Source organism: Fonsecaea erecta (genome assembly GCF_001651985.1).
Source record: "Fonsecaea erecta strain CBS 125763 chromosome Unknown Scaff5, whole genome shotgun sequence".
NCBI lineage: Eukaryota > Fungi > Ascomycota > Eurotiomycetes > Chaetothyriales > Herpotrichiellaceae > Fonsecaea > Fonsecaea erecta.
Genome location: NW_017387248.1, coordinates 2,596,030 through 2,614,966, shown reverse-complemented (window position 1 = coordinate 2,614,966; position 18,937 = coordinate 2,596,030). Strand labels below are relative to the sequence as shown.

At 51.3% G+C, this 18,937-nt stretch overlaps 9 protein-coding genes across 9 annotated transcripts; 3 read left to right on the top strand and 6 right to left on the bottom strand.

Moving 5' to 3' along the window:
* Positions 1–416: 416 nt before the first annotated feature.
* AYL99_07005 (dihydrodipicolinate synthetase) lies at positions 417–1,094 on the top strand (the record flags this gene model as incomplete). Its single annotated transcript, XM_018838514.1, has 2 exons — positions 417–758; positions 825–1,094. The coding sequence occupies 2 exons, from the start codon at positions 417–419 to the stop codon at positions 1,092–1,094; spliced, it is 612 nt and encodes a 203-aa protein (XP_018693074.1).
* A 192-nt stretch (positions 1,095–1,286) lies between these two features.
* Positions 1,287–2,212, bottom strand: AYL99_07004 (pyrroline-5-carboxylate reductase; the record flags this gene model as incomplete). Its single annotated transcript, XM_018838513.1, has 2 exons — positions 1,287–2,110; positions 2,161–2,212. The coding sequence occupies 2 exons, from the start codon at positions 2,210–2,212 to the stop codon at positions 1,287–1,289; spliced, it is 876 nt and encodes a 291-aa protein (XP_018693073.1).
* A 1,167-nt stretch (positions 2,213–3,379) lies between these two features.
* Positions 3,380–5,445, top strand: AYL99_07003 (hypothetical protein; the record flags this gene model as incomplete). The annotated part of the gene is made up of 3 exons (XM_018838512.1): positions 3,380–3,706; positions 3,820–4,373; positions 5,319–5,445. The coding sequence occupies 3 exons, from the start codon at positions 3,380–3,382 to the stop codon at positions 5,443–5,445; spliced, it is 1,008 nt and encodes a 335-aa protein (XP_018693072.1).
* A 272-nt stretch (positions 5,446–5,717) lies between these two features.
* AYL99_07002 (hypothetical protein) lies at positions 5,718–6,362 on the bottom strand (the record flags this gene model as incomplete). The annotated part of the gene is made up of 1 exon (XM_018838511.1): positions 5,718–6,362. The coding sequence occupies one exon, from the start codon at positions 6,360–6,362 to the stop codon at positions 5,718–5,720; it is 645 nt and encodes a 214-aa protein (XP_018693071.1).
* A 263-nt stretch (positions 6,363–6,625) lies between these two features.
* Positions 6,626–7,761, bottom strand: AYL99_07001 (MC family mitochondrial carrier protein; the record flags this gene model as incomplete). Its single annotated transcript, XM_018838510.1, has 4 exons — positions 6,626–6,656; positions 6,709–7,376; positions 7,431–7,564; positions 7,671–7,761. The coding sequence occupies 4 exons, from the start codon at positions 7,759–7,761 to the stop codon at positions 6,626–6,628; spliced, it is 924 nt and encodes a 307-aa protein (XP_018693070.1).
* A 535-nt stretch (positions 7,762–8,296) lies between these two features.
* AYL99_07000 (hypothetical protein) lies at positions 8,297–11,957 on the top strand (the record flags this gene model as incomplete). The annotated part of the gene is made up of 5 exons (XM_018838509.1): positions 8,297–8,506; positions 8,573–9,613; positions 10,411–11,039; positions 11,097–11,899; positions 11,953–11,957. The coding sequence occupies 5 exons, from the start codon at positions 8,297–8,299 to the stop codon at positions 11,955–11,957; spliced, it is 2,688 nt and encodes an 895-aa protein (XP_018693069.1).
* Positions 11,958–13,216: 1,259 nt separating this feature from the next.
* Positions 13,217–13,954, bottom strand: AYL99_06999 (hypothetical protein; the record flags this gene model as incomplete). Its single annotated transcript, XM_018838508.1, has 3 exons — positions 13,217–13,708; positions 13,759–13,851; positions 13,901–13,954. 3 exons carry the CDS (start codon positions 13,952–13,954, stop codon positions 13,217–13,219), a joined length of 639 nt encoding a protein of 212 aa, XP_018693068.1.
* Positions 13,955–15,192: 1,238 nt separating this feature from the next.
* Positions 15,193–16,860, bottom strand: AYL99_06998 (hypothetical protein; the record flags this gene model as incomplete). Its single annotated transcript, XM_018838507.1, has 1 exon — positions 15,193–16,860. One exon carries the CDS (start codon positions 16,858–16,860, stop codon positions 15,193–15,195), a length of 1,668 nt encoding a protein of 555 aa, XP_018693067.1.
* A 379-nt stretch (positions 16,861–17,239) lies between these two features.
* Positions 17,240–18,636, bottom strand: AYL99_06997 (hypothetical protein; the record flags this gene model as incomplete). Its single annotated transcript, XM_018838506.1, has 3 exons — positions 17,240–18,192; positions 18,390–18,430; positions 18,512–18,636. The coding sequence occupies 3 exons, from the start codon at positions 18,634–18,636 to the stop codon at positions 17,240–17,242; spliced, it is 1,119 nt and encodes a 372-aa protein (XP_018693066.1).
* Between the last annotated feature and the right edge of the window lie 301 nt (positions 18,637–18,937).

Genomic DNA, 18,937 nt, shown 5'->3' with positions numbered 1-18,937 from the left:
TGGGTTCTAATCCGCCATTGTTCCCGGTGTTGCCGGCGTGCACTATCTGCACGGCATAACATCCGACATTTTCCTGCTGCGAGGAGTGAGATGGAGATACGTCTTCTTTATAGAGACATAATTTCGGAGCATTGTACTCTTCGAGATGGGAATGTCTGTTATACGGACTCTATTCCGACTAACCACCATGGCCCTTCAAAAAACACAACATCAAACTGGTCAGCCGGATGCGAAGGTCTGCCCGACAGCTCCGCATCCGGGCTGCTACGTACCTGCAGTAACTTTCTTCGACCCTGAAACGGATCAACTATGTCTGGATTCCCAAGCCAAGCTCTTTTCTGGCAAACACGGGGCTCACTGGGCTTGTCATACTGGGCACCAATGCAGAGACATTCCTGTTGACGCGCGAGGAGCAGATGGCTTTACTACAGCTCGCACGAAGGTCTGTGCCGAAGAGCTATCCTATCATTGCTGGAGCGAGCAGTCATTCCACTACACAGGTGCTCGAGTTCATTGCAGACGCATATAATACCAGTGCCAACTTTGGACTCATTCTCCCTTGCGCGTACTTCGGCAAACAGACTGCGCCAGCCGTCGTGAGGAGGTTTTACGGAGAGGTGGCTTCAGTTTCTCCGCTGCCGATTATCATCTACAACTTTCCGGCGGTCTGCAATGGGCTGGACCTCGACGCAAACATCATCACCAATATTGCAAAGGAATCACGCAATGTTGTCGGCGTGAACCTGACCTGTGGCTCGGTAGCGAAGATCATCTGTCTTGCTTCTAGGTTTGAGGCTTCCCGCTTCGCTGTTTTCGGAGGCTAGTCAGACTTCCTGGTTGGCGGACTTGCTTCCGGCAGTGCAGGCCGTATAGCAGCATTCGGGAACGTTTTTCCGCAAGTCGTGGTTAAGATCTATGGATTATGGACTAGCGGTCAACATGGTGAAGAACTCGCACTTCAGAGGCTGTTGGCTTCGGCGGAGACGGCCACAAAAGCGGGTATCGCGAACACAAAGTATGCTGCGACCATTTTCACCGCCCCCAAAACAGGAATTACGGACGCTGTGCGCTTGTTCAAGCTTCGAAGGCCGTAACAAGAACCATCTGAAGCTGTAAAAAGGTCAATCCAGACTGTGATGGAGGCACTGCGTCAAGCAGAGCAAGAAATTCAGGCCAGAGCTCAGTCTCGTTTATAGACAAATAAGCGTGCATCGGAAAAAAAAGGGCTCATCAAAGGAAACAAGGTTCGTCCTTGACCTGGACCAAACAAAGCATGGAATAGGAAATCAATTGCTACCTTCAGACATTTGGTTCGAGTATTGTACCGCGAACTTCACCGCATCCGAAATGCCTGCTCTCACTTGTCCACGATCCAGCTGCAATAGAGCATTAATCGTGATCCCTCTGGCAACAGACATGGATTCCTTAAGAGATTCAATCGTCATCTGCTCGCGCAAAAGCGTAGAAGCGCTGCGTAAGCATTGTGATGCAATGTTAAGGGCCACTGGGCGCGGGACACCTTCTGCAACACTCCCGTCGACAATGGCGTCAACTGCGACTACTGCCAAAGCATGGCATGCCGCGCTGACTGCCGTGGTGGTGTTGATGAGATGCTCAGGCAGAAGCTGCGTGGGACCAACCCGTTGAAAAAGCCAAGTAATCAGATCCCGGTCAGAGGTAGAGAGAACAGTATCGGCGATCAGGGTCATCGATTCACCTATCTGCGCCCCGATGCTGGGTATAGCGCGCGAGACACGGGTCTGCGTAGTCAACTCCTTGCTGCCATAAAGTTCCTGGGCCACTTGTAAAGAGGAGACTCCAGCCAATATGGATACCACCAGCTTTCCCTGGATAGCTCTGACCAAGGCCCGGTAACCCAAAACCTCAGCGAGTTGCTGTGGTTGAAAAGCCAAGATGACGACGTCGGCGCCACGAGCCGCGTCAGCGTTGTCCAGAGAAATAACGTCCACTTGATCCCGGTACGAATCAAACGTTTGGCGTAATCGTTTGATAGACGTGCCGGAGCGAGCACTAACGGAGAACTTGAGGTCGTATTCGGACTTATCAAGATCTTTAATGATGCCGAGAAGCAGCGCAGTTCCCATGAATCCTGGAGCTTCCGTCAGCATTCAAGGCCTCTACTTTTGGCATATAACATACCGCAGCCGAGGACGGCGACCCGGAGCTTTTTGGGAGTGGACTGGATGGCCATCCGTGCAGTAGGTGAGGGCAAAGACTCTCGACAATGGACAGTAGTTCCTCGATATGTGACCTTTATGTTTGGTTCTTGATGTCGATAATATTAGCGCCGAAAGTTTCACCTTGATTCGGGGATAGTGCCCAGTCCGAGACTCGGCCTCTAGTCCGAGAACTACTCGGTACATTTCAACGCAAGTTACAAGGAAATTCCCCTCCGAATATGGCGGTAGGCGCCGCCGCTTTTGGAGGTTGATTTGCCTCGGTGCTAAGAACGCCGACCTAGCCTCCCCTCGTCGGAGACCTAACTAGCTTTAACGGGTCCAGAAATAGTCCCTTTTGGAAATAACGGAATCTGTGATGGATTGAACCTAGGAGAAGGCTCGGTTCCGGCGGACCAGCGTGAAGACCGCTAAGCGTACGCAAGGGAGAGGAACAACACGCAAAAGGGGAGAAACTACGCAAGGGAAAGAGACAACATCCGAGGAGAATGGATAACGTACGAAAGAAGGAGAGGTGAGGAGGAGGAAAGGGATAATATCGGTAACCCCCTTCCCGAGGGAGAGACTGCTCTTCCTTCTTCCTTTCTCTCCTTAGATTTATCCTCCTTGTTACTAGGTTAGCTTAGCTAGTTGCAGGACTATTTCTAAACCCTCCCAACGGCTACCGAAAAGGAACTGAGACCCACAGTGATCTGGGGTAGCTCCTCATGCGATAAAGTAGGTTGAGGTCACGTGATAGCCTCGCTTAGAAGTTCGCATAGCTGGTGAGCTTCTAGCTTCCTTCATAGTCTCTTCGTCCACCATATAATCGAGTTCCTCTGATTATACACTTTGCGGATATATTTGTATGCTATACTCTTGGTTTCGTCTCCGCTACACCATCCCACTACTATATCACCAAGTAAACCACTCCGGGTTTGCTCTGAACACCTCACACGTAAAGTGACTCGTAACAGTTCTGATACCAGGATTCCTTGATGTGGTGGAATTAGCGCTGACATTTTGCTAAGAACCGTTTCCAACGGGTAAAACGTGCTCGGGCATGTTCCGGGCACCCCGCAATTCTTTCTAATCCAATTCCAACTCACCGCTCTTTGGTTGTAGCTTTCTCATGAAGCATAAAGTCTGCAGATGAGCCAACACCTCGCAATACCTGATGTACTGTAACAATTTAACTTGTGATGGCGGGGCTCTTTTGGAGTTTTCTGTTCTGTTTCACAGTCTCAGTTTCCTGCACCGCAGAAACCGTCGCCCCCGCTTCTCCCGTCCAACTTGTCTACCAGTATCAAGATGCGGTATGGGTCGAAAACTTCGCCGTGCGTCCGAACGGCTGGATTCTACCTGCTACCGCCACATCCGCTATCCTCACGCAGTTAAATCCTGCGAACGGACAACAGCAAACAATTCATGACTGGAGCGCGGTAGGAAGTTCCATCATGAGCATTACCGATATTCAGCCCGACCTGTTCTTAGCCAACACGATGTACTGCGACATGTCTCTTTTAGCTGTAGGAAACTCCCTTTCTCCTGTGCCACTGATATTACCACAACCAGCAAATCAAGCTGCGTGCCACGTGTGTCCGTCCCGATCGCAACGAGGCTGATAATCTTAACGTTCTAGTGTACGCCTGGAACTGGGATCACATGGCTGGTCGACCTACGAAACGCTGGTTCTCCATGCATTACACAGCTTGCTACAGGCCCTAACAATGCGAGTCTTTTGAACGGGGTTGCAACACTGAATGACCGGGTTGTGCTTATGGTAGATCAAAATCTTGGCGGCATTTGGGGAGTTGATGTTGTCCACGGTGGTGCTCAACTACTTTTCACCGACCCGAAAATGATGGATCCAAACTCAACAGGGAGCGGCGTCAACGGAATTCGCGTGGTAGGCAGCACCTTGTACTACAACAACCCCAGCATTGGGACTTTTGGTCGCGTGCAGGTCGACCCTTCCACTGGACACAAAGTCGGACCAGTGACAGTAATAAGCACTGGGCTTGATTGTGACGACTTCGAGATTGACGACCAACAACGGTTTGCCTATATTACCAATCAGCCTGATGAACTCCTCAAGATTGATTTGAAGACTGGCCTCTACACCGTTTTCGCCACCGGTATGCCGGGACCGACATCAGCCAGGTGGATCAGCAAAAGCGAACGCGGAAAAATTCTGTACGTAAGTACAAGCGGTGGCATCGACCAGTGGTTGGATGGAAATGTAACCCGAGGAGGGGCTGTCTATAAGGTGACTGTGAAGACATAGAAGAGTTGTCTAGTCGAGCAAGGAGAAAGGACGTACATAAGAAAGACGGTAGATAGCTCCTCGGCTGTAGACTAAGAAAAGCGTTGTCCTGGCAGAACCTGACTTCCGATGTACTAGGCTGTAGTAAAGATCCATTCAGGTCAAAATGTGATGGGCTATGTGAGGGTTTGGAAAGAGTTCTGCAACTAGCTAGTCAACCTAGTAACAAGAAGGTTAAATCTGAGGAGAGAGAGAAAGAAGGAAGAGAAGTCTCTCCTTCGGGAAGGGGGTTACCGATTATCCCTTTCCTACTGAGCCTTCTCCTGGGTTCAACCGATCACAGTAATCCAGTCCTGGAAGAGTGAAGAGCCCTTTGTGGTGATATGAGCCTCCGGTACTTTGATTTTCTTCATGTTGCATTGGCTACGTAATGCTTTAATCATTAATCTGAATAATTCTCCATTGTCTGTGGCCTCTATGCTGTATCTCGTGCAGAAGAGTACCTCTTCAATGACAAGTACGGTGGCGGCTAATGCTCAACCGCCAGTTGACCAAAAGGCGCCTCGTTTCTTGATCTGCCACGGTAGATCGAATCTAGCAGTTGTTGGGCGGGCATCAAACGATGCAAAAGAGTCACAACAAAAAGTTTCGAACTTGAGGCCAAGGCCCAGTTCTGCTTTGACCCAGTCGAAAGATAACAGGGATAAAAGGCAGCTCGAAACAAGCGTCCAACTCGGTAGTCGAGTAGAAGGATCTCGCCAACTTGCCGACGGTCGGACCTATGCTCTCTCAAGGCTTCAGCCGAGATATGGGCGACGGGGCATAGTCAGCCGAGACGGCGTGGTACGCTGTTAGCGAAGCTAACGGCGCTATAGCGGGATCTGGCGCATGGAGGGTCCCAAAAGGGTCCCCCTCGCCAGGGGCAGGGGGGACGGGACGATCGAAGATTACGAGGATGACCGAGACAAGGCAGAATTTGGATTGAAATGCAAGGAGTCCTGATACGGCACGGGATCAGATTCATACCGCGAAGCAGGGAGAAGAGAGTGCAGAGAGAAAAACAAGCTGAAAGGGAGGACGGTACTTTAGAGCCGTCAAAAGCGGCGGCACGCCCAGCCCGCGACCCATGCCCGAAACGGAGGACCGCCTAAACCGCAGGCGGATTTTCCGGCAACAACTTTACAAATTCAGAACTATGTCACTCGAGGAACTGTATTCGATCATGTCTCAGGCGGTGGCCTGGCATGGAGCATACCAATCTCGATCAATGTTTCCTATTTCCACTGCCCACAAAGACCTTCTTCAGCTTTTGCCAGGACAGGGTCCTTTTCCGGTGTCGACACTGCCCAAACAGCCTCGTAGTTACCGGTACTTTCTCCTCCTTTCGCAAAATCCCAAGCTCCGCCTTCCGGATATGCGCCAATCATTGTGAATCCAGAGAGTGGCAGCTCTTCCAAAGCACGCCTCACATCTTTAGCGGCAATGTGATGGCCATCACCGGGAGTGAGGAGCTTGAACTCGGCCGATGGCTCAGTATTAAATGTCTTGTGCGCAACACCGGCGGGTATGATAAAGACGTCACCAACATGTGCTTGAAGTTCGATTCCCCCGTCCTCTTTTCCGGAACCCTGAGTGCTCTCGTCAAGGTCGGGAACAGTGTCTGCCACGCCAAATCGGATAGTTGCAGTACCCGAGAGCACAGCCATGCATTCATGAGTTGCTGAATGGTAGTGTGATACTTGGGAAGGACCGTAACGAAATATCCACTGAACACGCCATCCGTTATCAGAGAATGCGTCGTAAGCTGCCGTTGCGATGGAGCCAGAGGAGAGCAGAATACCAGGGTAATGGAGGAGAGGGCGTGGCGAGTTCGGGATGAGTTCCGTAGGCGGCAGTTGGTATTTCCTGACTTCAACCATGATGGGGAGTAATTGAAACCACTTGACAATGAAATGCTCAAGGCTGACTTCTCCGATGGAAGTGATTTGAGGGAGGAAAGCGAAGGCGGAATTTATAGATTGTGGAGGCAGCCTTCGGGATGCAGGCCGACTTCAACGGTGTCAGCATTCTGCGCCACGGCTATCTTGACGACACTGGATAGGAGTCTGCGAGTTCTCCACCAGCCGCATGTAAGTACATTCCGAATGGTATCCGACTAGTCTTCCCCCAAGTCCCTAAGATCCTATGCAAGAAATCGCTTAACATTTTCAACCCTAGGTGTACTGTTAGCATTTCCCTCGAATGCCGCGGCGAACACAAGCTTACATTGCAAACGTCCCGGCGGAAGATAGCATCGTTCTCAATAAGGTGGGCCCGAGACCTCGGAAGAATGCTTTGACTCCTCCACTCTTCCATGCCTCTACTGTGGCTCCCCAGGCGTTCTTGTATCGACGATACTGGCCGAAGCCGTCGCTCTGCAGCTTGGTCTTCACCGTATCGAGTGGATAGCTCCCGACCCAGAAAGCTACACCAGACAAAGCACCACACGATGCAACAGTCCAGGTTGGCAATTTATCCCGTTTCATCTCTTTCGCAGTGGTAATCATGCTCACGCAAGCTTCGAAGGTGGCGAAATATAGTCCATATGCTTGGAATTCGCGTAGAACAGCCGTATTTTGCCCTCGAAATAGCCCCTTCACACCTGCAGTACCTGTTATCTGTCTTATGCAGTCCCATGGGCCGGCGTAGAGGCGAGATGGACCGTGTGCCTGCGTCTGAAGTCTGATTCTGATGTGTTCGACAGGACCGGACACTATGCTGTTCGCAACCCCAGCTATACCGCCAGCCAGGTATAGATCTAAGATGGATGGTTGCTGGATGACACGTCGAGAATCTCGCGCTCTCAGAGCGTATAAAGCCTGTATTGTGTTGTGAAAGACAGAGAATTGAATGCTCACTGCAGCTCCCACTCCTAGAAAAGGCAGTAAAGCCCCCTTAGAGACAATCAGTTATCCTGCTCTCAAAAGTACAATGATTGGGCCGATCACCTTGTAGAAGGCCAGCGGTCCTTCATCCTTGAGAATGCGGGACACGACCTGAAACACGTTACCCGATCCGTGAGTCTGCAGTTGCACTTTTATCAGATCTGGCTTGGAGATAGTGTTGTGAGTATTCCCATCGGCTACTCAGCATGTCATAGTTCGCAGATTCGCATCTCTCACCGAAAGGTTGACCTATTACACCAGAACAAAGTCAGCTACTGCCCAATTGTCGAAGAAGCCCCTTACCGAGAAGAACAGAGACAACACCCCCAGCAGCGCCAGCTATGGTATTAGTAGAAGTATCCCCAAAGCTTGCAGTTGGTGTTGGGGCTGTCATTTCGATTCGTGCTCGTAGGGTAGACTGAGTGCATCAGGGAAATATTTATCTGGGAAGGCAAGGACAACTATGATTCCTCCAGACAGTAAGAGCAACTCCCTCTATATTGTAAGGAGCAATTCTGGAGGCTTGAAGACCCCTTCAAGTCAAATGCTTGTTGGCCCACAGCGAAGATGGCTGTGCACATAAGGTGAACCAGTTTATGACCATTCAAAGGGCGTCCTTCATTAGGGCTGCAAGCTCGAGAAGACATAGGCGCAGAACAGGATCGAAAATGCCGGTCATACCTGGAATATCGACACAAGTTGAAGAGTCGTCGTTAAGAGGAACCGTTGTCGGGAAGGCTTCCGATCGGAAGGGCAACTGCAAAAGTCCATTCTTCCGGCGATCTATTTCTGAAACTTGCTCGAGCCGATAAGGAGATGTAGCAGGCCATACTGGACTTTGAAATAGCAGCCTTTCTAACGAAAAATATTCGAAAGACTAAGCCATCACCAAGAGCGAATTCTACCAAATACTATCATCAGAACGGAAAATGGGTATTGACAAGAATGAGACGGTCGCTATCCTTGGTGCCGGGGCCTGGGGCCTGTCAACTGCGCTGCATATGTTGAATGCAGGATACACAAATATCACAGTCTTTGATCAGTGCACCGAGATACCTTCGCCTTTTTCTGGGGCATACGATTTGAATAAGATTGTCCGAGCTGAGTACGAAGATAATTTCTACACTGAACTGGCGCTGGTAAGTTTTCACTGAGGACAGATCGATCATGCTTTCGCAAAAGATGACAACTAATACGGGGTCCAGGAGGCTATACGTGAATGGAAAACTCCTTTCTGGGGAGCTAACTTCCATCAAGTCGGCTATGTTCTCGCAACTTCAGGCGCTGCACCCGAGAAGGCAGTCAAACATCTACAGGATGCACTTCTGTCGGTCAAGGATCATCCTGTTTTTGCTCCAGGGATTACTATGCTCAATGAGCACGAAGATTTCAAGAATGTGTATTGGCAATTTTCCGGGCCTATGCGTGGCTTCAAGGGATACTTCAATCGTCTTGCCGGATATGCACATTCATCCAACGCTATGAGAGACATTCACCAGTACCTCGTCGGCAAAGGGGTCAAATTCGTGCTGGGGTCGAAAGAAGGAAAGGCGGTGAGGCTTCTATACAACGAAAACGAGACTCCTGCCGAGAGGCGATGCATAGGATTCCAGGCAGCGAATGGACAGATTCATCACGCCCGACGCACCATTGTATGTCTAGGAGCCTGGGCAGCCACCCTTCTCCCAAGCCTGGGTTCCTTTGTCGTTGCCAAATGTTGGTCAGTGGCTCACGTCCAACTCTCAGAACGAGAGTGTGACTACCTCCGAGGAATCCCCGTCCTCAATATTCGAGACCTAGGATTCTTCTTTGAGCCAGACCCAACCTCGAGGCTCCTCAAACTGTGTCCTCTCGGTGCAGGGTACATAAACTCAGACAAGGACACCTCGATATCACTACCGCCCACGGACTCACTGCAGTTACCGAAGGACTATATACCGTTCTCAGATGAGCAAAAGCTGAGAAGGTTGTTGAAACAGACGCTGCCATGGTTAGCAGAGCGCCCCTTTGTGGACAAGAAAATGTGCTGGTTTGCAGACACATCAGACTCAGAATACTGCATTGACTTCGTGCCAGGCACTGGAGACTCGCTGATCGTGATGTCGGGAGACTCAGGACATGGTTTCAAGATGATGCCAATTGTCGGTCACTGGGCCGTGAAGCTCCTGGAAGATGGACGGCAAGTCCTATCTCGGTGGCAATGGAAACAAAGCCAGGGGAGAGGGGGAAAGCAGTGGGGAGACGAGGTGAGTTGGAGAATTGGAACAACTGGAGAGATTGAAGACGTCTTCTCCGAGCACGAAAGAATGATCAAAGCACGCCTGTAGTCCTGTTGGGAATAGTTCCGTTCATACCACGGGGCTCCATTGCATGCAAACCAATTCCATCAGAGAATCTATGATGCCCTTGGTCTTTTCCGCCTCGCATTTCTCCGAGTTCCCCCACCCCCCGTAGAAGCTTGAAAGATAAGCTGTGGCAACGGAGATAATCCCGAGGACGCAAACAGGACCTTGACATGGAATTGGTATCGAGGATGGATGGGCACGCTACGGAAAGCGGTCCGGGGAAGTTCAAGAGCTCCCGGAGGCTTAGCCCGATAGCTGGAAGAGCAGCTTTGGGCCTCTGCGGTCCGAGGTCCGGGGCGGTTGTGTTTACTTCTTCTGGAAGAATGGAAGTCGGGTAATTCCTTTCCTGCTCCAGAATGTTGTAATTCCTCTGGTATGTTTCTATGTTGCATCGGAGGACCATTGTGCCATGGCACCCGGCAACCACCTCCGTCTACTGTCTGCCAAACTCCATTTGCTGCATGGGTTCCGAATATGCTGCAGCAAAGACCCTGCTGGATGTTGAACCTTCAGTGTCCAGGACAAGTTGCGATATGCTTTACATAGCCCAATGGGGCATATGAATACCATTGGTAGGAACAACTTGTGGACTAAATAGCCCTTCTCGATATGGCGCTTTACGGAATCTTTCGGTGCTGAAGCCGAGAATCTTGTCCATCCCTGGATATAAATTCACTCGAAATGCTAATAGGCAGCAGGGAGAACCCATCGGAGCTTTGCCTGGCATGGCTTCTCTTCGCTCAGATACCCTCCGTGTTTCAGTGAGCGTTCGACAGTCTCTGCGCATTGCTCGCGCCCAACGGAAATCTCATTCCTCTACTCACTCCCAAACAGTCATCAACCCTGGAGCTGTAAAGGAGTCCTCCAATACTGGATCGACAAACTCGGGTACTTTTGCGGCGCCTCCGCTGGCACGCCTTTCAGCCTCGAGCATCCTTCGCACCTTGCTATTGAGTGCCTTCTTCACCTCCCCGCTGCTCTTCAGGCCCGGATTTGCTTTGTTCCAGAAAATTGCTCATTCGCAATCGGCATGGCTGAATCCAGACCGGAATCCATTGCTTCGAGCTGGTATCCACCCCCTGATCTACAAGCAGTTCTGCGCTGGCAGGAATCGGACAGAAATTGAACAAACATCTTCCGAGATCAGACGACTGGGATTCTCTGGGGTGGTGTTGTGCTACGGTAAGGAAGTCCAAGTGGAGGGCGACAGGTTTGTCGGTCAGAATGAGAGACAAGCGTTGGAAATGGGGAAGGAAATCGACCAGTGGGCGGAAGGTAACCTTGCGACTTTGGAGATGACTGGACAGGGGGACTGGCTGGGGATCAAGTAAGTCTATGTGTCGATTTTCATTGGGCTGCATCAGGGAATGCCAACAGCGTCCAGATATAGTGGCGCCGGGACACATGTCACAAAAGCCCTGATGAAGGGTGAAAAGGCTCCAGTCAAGTTTGTCGAAGCCATGGAGAAAATTTGCCAACGTGCTGCTGCCAAAGACTGCCGTATATGGATCGATGCGGAGCAGCAAGCGTTGCAACCGAGCATCGACCAATGGACCTTCGATCTCATGCGTCGATACAATCGGCCCGGCCGTCAAGCCCTGATATACAACACAGTCCAGGCATACCTCAAATCCTCGCGAGACAAAGTACAAGACCAACTTCAGCTTGCGCGGAAGCAAGGCTGGCGGTTAGGCATCAAGCTAGTCCGTGGCGCTTACATTAACAATGATATCCGGGAGGCAATCCATGACACCAAGGCGGAGACAGATGCGTCGTACGATGGTATCGTCGAGGACCTCCTTTGTGGGAAGTTTCCGGCCATGACCCACCAAGAGTCGGTAGAACTTGACCTATTACTGGCAGGTCACAACGCCGACACAATTCGGAGGGCAGCTCGTCTGGCGTCCAAATTGGCCGCTCAGTCACAGTTGAAGGTGGTTCCGGAGTTCGGGCAGCTACAAGGGATGGCTGACGACATAGGGTGCGAGCTACTCCAGATGGCAGATGATATTAAGAGGGACAGTAGTCTGCCCCAGGCCAATACTTATATTCCCAAAGTATACAAGTGTCTGACCTGGGGCAGCATTCAGGAATGCATGCAATACTTGACACGCAGGCTCGTTGAAAATCGAGGTGCGGCCGACCGAATGAAAGTAGGTGCCGCTGAGTTTCGGAGAGAACTTCTGCGTAGGATAGGCATGAGGCTATCGAGATGAGAAAAACGAAGCTGAGAATACAAGATTAATGAACAACAGCTGTGCCATATTTTGTGCTGTAAAAATGTCCTGTGGACCTTAGCATGACATATCCATATCCGAGGTTCCGGATTCCCACGGCTCCTTCAATCCCGCACGCCTTCATTTTTCACAGTGATACTGGGCGAGTTTCGCGCATCAGCTATCGGTGGAAATTATTTCAAACAGAGACCCTGCATTGATGTTCATGGTTACGTCCTCATAGCGATGCCGAACCGGGCAGCCTCCTCCTGCCAAAAGTGTCGCCGAGTCCTTTCGGCCTCGACACCGCTGGGTCGACTGCTCTTTTTCACCGTCCCTGCCACAACCCACTTGGCATATGCTCGAGCTTGGAGATCTCGGAGAGAGCTGCTGCGACGGCGGCCGGATGTCTCCTCGTCGCTTTCGTGGCTATGATGGAGAAAAGCCATCGTTTAGAGCTATAAGTGTGTAGAGCTGGAATGTTGAGAGAGCGTGTGTGGCTGGTGTACAGGGCGCTTTTTGTTGAACTTGGTATTGTTATCGAGTGTTGTGTCGGGGAATACCGATAAAGAATGGTGGTAATCGCTTCACAAGCACTTATTTGAAAATGTGGTTTGGACTTCTGGTCTGAGGAAACGAGCCGTTGCAATTCACCGAGGGCAGCTTACAGTTATATAGACATATCTCACCCATTTTGTTTTCGGTGCCATGACATAGACAGAGCCTCGCAAACGCTGTTTGCACGCCGAGCCAGGGGGTTTGCCCTCGTTGAGGCTTTTTAGCTCCGACAAATGTCCATAGGAACCCTCCCCTCCTCTCTTAAACAGGTTGAAGGAGGATTTGCCGGCCGAAGGCAGCACCGCCTCAGTCAGCGCATATACTGGACAAAAAGAGACTAGCGCATCGCAACAGCTGCCGCATTGACTATCCGGCCTTGGCGCCCAGCGCAAATGGCTCACGGGGGGTCGGAAAAGAGTTTGGCCAGCCAGGCATTTGACGTCAGAGAGCCTGCGCAATTTCTTCCAAATACATAATGCGGAGCGGGTGCCCACAATACTTACATACGGACAAGATACGCGGCCGAGAGGCATATCTGGACTATACTTTTGTATCCTTGTATGCTCTGAGAAAACGTTGCGAGGATCGGATATCAATGGAGCGCCATCAGCCGCGGGTCGACAGAGTCGGATGGTCATATCATCCATCTTCCACGTGCATTGACAGTATATGCACAACGTTTCCATGCTTGTTGGGTATCACTATTTCTCTGTACAACGGTTGTCATGCCTTATTCCTCACCATACGCCAGGCCGTCGTCTTCTTCATCCTTCTTCGCCTCTGCCTGTCCTTTGTAGTCATACACGAGGCGGGCTCTTCGAAACTCGCCGCCTTTCCAGACCAGCACTCGCCGAGTGTATCGTCGCTCACCGTTGATGTCTTCAAACCCCCAGTTCTGTTCCGCCTGCCAGCCTGCGTCGTCCATATTCTTCACCCAGCTTTGAACGTGCTCGTCGTCCAGAAATTTGGAGTCAGTTTGACCGTCCTTGAGTTTGTGAGCCTGCAAGAACACAGCATCTTCTTCTGAACCCGGGCCTTCCATTTTGTATTCGCCTGTCTTCCAGAGCCTTGACTTGCCCCGACAGTTCCCAAATATACGATCATGGTGATCTCGCTCTTGCCAGTCCAGTGTGCGATTTTCTTGTGTCGTTGAGAGGCCCGAAGCCACAGACGTAATGTCGACGTGGTAGATGTCCTCTTGCTTGTATTCTTTGACGGTAAGCTGCATGAAGTCAGCCTCGACAATTATCCCCCCGCTGCCCCTCAACATACGACGACCGTAGCCAAGCTGATTGCGGTTCGAGTGAGCCAACTCAAGCCCTGGAGCGCGAGCATTGAATCGATGTCGTCCGAAAGGGTTTTGTTCTCATAAACTGTCAGATTGACTGGGAAACTTGGGAGCAAAGACATTCACCATGACGAACTTGCCCGAAAGGTTGGTGCAAGTGATCTCCGGCGGCGCAGCCATGCCTGTACAAGCTGACGACACAAGGTAGGGAATTCACGAAGGGGACGAAGCGGGGTTCTCGACTGGGCGACGTGGGAGTTCGACGATGCTGGGGGATATTCTTGGTCTATTGCTTGAATGTTTCAGAATGATGGAGAGATTCAGACCTGACGGGAGAAGAGGATGTTGCAGCGTGAAGGAAATCGATCACTGATTTGCCCGCCGCGGCGACTTCCCCTCACCAATTCAACCTCCGCAACAGAACCATCACACTCACTAGATTCAATCACTTTGTCACATCAATACAGCCTAGGAGAGAGTTGTGATGAAGCAACCTCGCAATCGTACACTGCCGTGTATCGTAAGTAATATCTTGATTTTGCCAGGCTTGCGAAGGCGAACACACCTCGCGACGCGTCCCTAGAAGGGCCAGACTTTGCCTCAGCTATTCTCCACCAACATCCCATCCACCCACCCCATTGATGGACATAGATCCATCTGGTTCTAGGTTGCAAGCTCCGCATCGTTGGTGACTTTGGTAGCTGAAAGTCTCCTCTGTTCGTCCAATTTTTAAGCCAGGCAGGTTCAGACCAGAGACAAAATTAGACTCACTCGTCGCATACGTGTATTCGGACAACTCCCTCCAAAGGTTTTGCTGGTCGCCGCTAGTCTTTGTCTATCTTCATTGACAGCGCATCCAATGCACGCTAGGATCTTGTGAATGCTGTAGAATAGGCGTCACGTTCCCAGGTTACACCCTCTGAGGCACGGGCAGGGTTCTTGTGCAGAGTGAAAAGTTGACTTCGCGGCTCGAGTCTTCCACTAATCCAAACAAGATAGAACACACGCCAATAGTCTACCTCTCCAAGAGCAGCTGAGTTCACGAGACACCCAAGAGGACTCCTCGAAAGAGCATGTCCGAAATTGATTTTGGAGAAGTAGCGGTACTGGAGTTCCGGTAGCCAAGGCGGAATGAGTTTGTTTGACGGAAGGCGTTCAACGTCACCGTCAATACTGTGCGCTCACTGTTGGTTGTGGCAGATGAGCAAGGGGGAATTCCAGAGACGTCCCGAATCAGAGAAAAGAGGAAACTGAAAGCTGGTAGACCGATGAGTTCCAGACACCCTCCTCCCTCGCCTCCCGTATTCAAAGCGTGGTCCAAAAGCGACAGAACGTCATGCGTGCACGGAGGGTTCAGCCTTAACCGCTGGAAAACTCCGCTGTCTTCAGTACTCTCACTTTTCCCGGCCTCGCACATTTCAACCATTACCATTCACCCCATTGGCGATTTTGCCTGTAATTCCCTCCTCGATTAAGTCCTTGTCGATATTCTCCCCCAAGTCTCTGTCCTCGAGAAACTCTCTGCCCTTCAACCTGTCAGGCAAATACTCCTGCTTGACCTTCCCATCCACATAATCCGGGTTGTATTTGTACTCCTTGCCGTACCCCAACTCTTTCATCAACCGCGTGGGCGCATTTCTCAGGTGAATCGGGACTGGTAGGCCTGCAATCCCGGGCTCTTCAAGAGCATGCATTGCATTCGCAAGCGCCCTGTACGCCCTGGTGGATTTGGGTGCCAGACACAACGCCACAGTGACGTGAGCAAGGTTGATTCTCGCCTCAGGCATACCGATTTTCTCACAAGCTGTATATGCCGCAGTTGCGAGCGGGAGCAGCGAATTGTCCGCCAGGCCGACGTCCTCGCTTGCGATCACAATCATCCGCCGCGCAATGTACAGCGGATCCTCCCCTGACTGGAGCATGCGTGCAAGATAGTACAATGCCGCGTTAGGGTCGGATCCGCGCACCGATTTGTGGAATGCGGATATGGTGTCGTAGTGTTGGTCGCCGGCTCGGTCATAGACAAGAGTCTTTGTGAGCGATTGTTTTAGATCTTCTAGAGTCATGTTGGGTCGGCGAGAGATGTCCATCGCCAACTCGAGGAGGTTGAGGGCCGTGCGTGCATCACCGTCTGCAAAGGCGGCGAGGTAGTTGATCAACTCGTCGTTTACGAGTTCGGAGGGATTGTAGTTGTCGCGTTCGGCTTCCAGCGCCCGGTGAAGGATGTCGCAAACATTCTGGTCGGTGAGTTTCTGCAAGGTAAACGTCCGACATCTCGACAGAAGAGCGTTCTGGACTTTAAAGCTGGGATTCTCGGTCGTGGCGCCGATCAGTGTGACATGTCCGGCCTCGACGGGACCGAGAAAGACATCTTGCTGGCTCTTGCTAAATCGATGAATCTCGTCGCAGAATATAATGGTCTTGCGGCCGGTGAGGGCCAGCTCACTTTTGGCTTCCGCGAATATCTTCTTACACTCCGCCACCCCGGAGGATGTGCTGTTAATTTCAACGAAGCGTGAGCCCACCATGCCAGCAATAACCCGCGCAATGGTCGTCTTGCCTGTGCCCGCGGCACCCCAGAGAATCATGCTGGGAACGCGGTCTTGTTCAATCAAGCCCCGTAGCACGCCGTCCCGGCCGACCAGGTCCTGTCCGCACACTTCATCAAGCGTTTTAGGGCGCATACGTTCTGCCAGCGGAGCAGCCTTTTCGAACGGATTGTGTTTGGGCTTTTTGGTTGGAGGTGCAACTGCTTCCGAGGCATTGTGAGATTGTCCCGCCTCCTCATTGCTTTCCGCCTTAAGCCCATTTGGAAGTTGCCCTGTCGAAGTGGTCTCGAATGGTCGTTTTACCGCGGCTACTGCTGCTGACGGGGACGGACGAGGATCGCTCGGGGAGGGCATGGGTTGGGAGGACGAAAAGAAGGAGAATGCATCGCGTTTGGCGACAGGTGTTTTGAAGAACTTGACCGCCCCAGGTGTAGATACACTGCTCTCATTCTCGATGTACTCTGTACAGTTGGAATCGATGTGGTCATTGATGGTGGTTTGTTTGACGGATTTGCCGCAGATCGGGCATGCCACCATCATGAGTACTTCATAGTTCAACCTATTGGTATCCAAAAAATCAAGCTCTGAGCTCACCGACAGATCGAGAAAAACCGAGTACGAAGTACTTGGAGTACATCAATAACGAAACCGCGTCACACGCGTTCAGTAAACCCCCGCCCGTGGCAAAGCTGGGCATCCCCTTTTCGTCATAGTCATAATTAAGTGCCCGATCGCCTCAGCCATTAGAAAACGAAAAGTGCAATTGAATTGGAAGTCAAGGACCGGAATCAAATCTGCACAGAAGTCGGCTTCATGCTATATGTGTAATATCGGTCTAGCGATAAGGCCGTATTAGACCCCTCTAACCATTGATATCAGGGCCATTCCCGAACCTTGTATTACAGTGTGGGTTGAATCAAGTCATGTACTTCTTCAAACCTCTCAATCGGTCCTTTGCGTCTTCCAAAACATCATCGTTCTTGCAGACGGCAAATCTCATCCAATCCTCCGCCAAGTGTGCCCTCTCGTCTGTATAGAACTCACTGGGTGGAATCGCTGCAACCCCTAATTCCATGATCAAAAACCACGACATCTTGAAATCCCGTGGTCGGTCTTTGACATGATCCGGAAATTTGTATCCTTCGGGAAGTTTGACCTTGGACAGGTTTGCGAGCACGAAATAGCCCCCTTCAGGAACAGAATAGGGGATACCCAGTTCATCAAAGATCTGGCAGAAGCGGTCCATTTTTCCCTTCATCTCCGTGATCTGTTGGTCCCAGAATCCAACTTTGTCCGCCTGTGCGAACCCAATCGCCGCAGCCTCTTGCAGGGGAGAGACGCTTGAGTAGCAGATTCTCGTATGTGCTGCGGCCACGTATTTGATCAGCTCTGGCGGGCCGATCAGGTAACCGACACGCCAACCCGTCGCATAGAAATTCTTCCCAGCGGATCCCACTGTGATGGTTATCTTGGCGAGTTCAGGGGACAGCGTGGCTATTCGTGTAAAAGGAACATAGTATAAACGGTCATACACCTCGTCTGACAGGATAATGACTTTATGTTTCAAGCATAGCTCGCCGATTTTTGTCAGCTCTTCCTTATTCAAGACTTTGCCGACCGGATTGTGAGGCGAGTTCAACACAATCATCTTTGTCTTGCAGTTGAATGCTTTTTCCAGCTCGTCAAAGTCGATGGTCCAGTTCGCTGCGGAGGAGGTTCTCTCCGCGCCGTCTGCGGGTGGGTGCATAGGGACATATCTGATGGTTCCGCCAGGCATCTCAATATTACTGAGATACTGGTCGAAAAAGGGTTCAAATATGATCACTTCGTCGCCCGGTTCGATGAAGCCCATGAATGCACTCAACATGCCTGTAACCAGTCAGCGATGATTCATCTCAGCGTCCCTTCATTCCTGCCTTCATTAGCCCCAGTTGTGATAGTGACTTCAGTTTCCGGATCCAACTTGCGCCCGAAATAAGGGGAGTATGCATCGGCAAGTGCCTTCTTCAACCTCGGTCTGCCCTTGGTGGGGGAATATTGATTGCATTCTACTCGATCAAGCGCACTCTTCGCGGCGTCAATGATGAACTGAGGAGGATTGTAACCACTGTGACCTACAGTTAGCCCTCAATCCTCCCCGCAACGGTAACAAGTGATCATGTCGGTATGTGTGTGTTTGCATACTCACAAAAACCCTTGGCCCATGTTCACGATTGGCTGCACGGGGGACGCAGCGGCGGCCTCATTGACGATAGACCAAACATCCTGCCTCTGCCCTGCGACGCGCTTCGCAGGCGCAAACTTGACGTCCATTCTGGGTGACGACGAGAAAACACGATGAGAAATATGCGAGCGGCTCGAAGGCGATGGTCCACCCGGTGCAGCGAGGCGATGCTCTACTCGAACGACCTGACGAGAGGCGGACCGGACTACTGCTGTGGTCGTTACGAAGTTGAGGGTCATGGGGCCTGGGACACACCACAAGACCTAGATCAAACAGCGCAGAGAAATTTCGGAGAGTGCGAGTTTGGGGGGCCAACAGTCATACAAGTAGAGTGTGAGAAGCAGTTGGATTGACCAGTAAGAGGGGCTGGAAATGATTGCGAGATCGGAC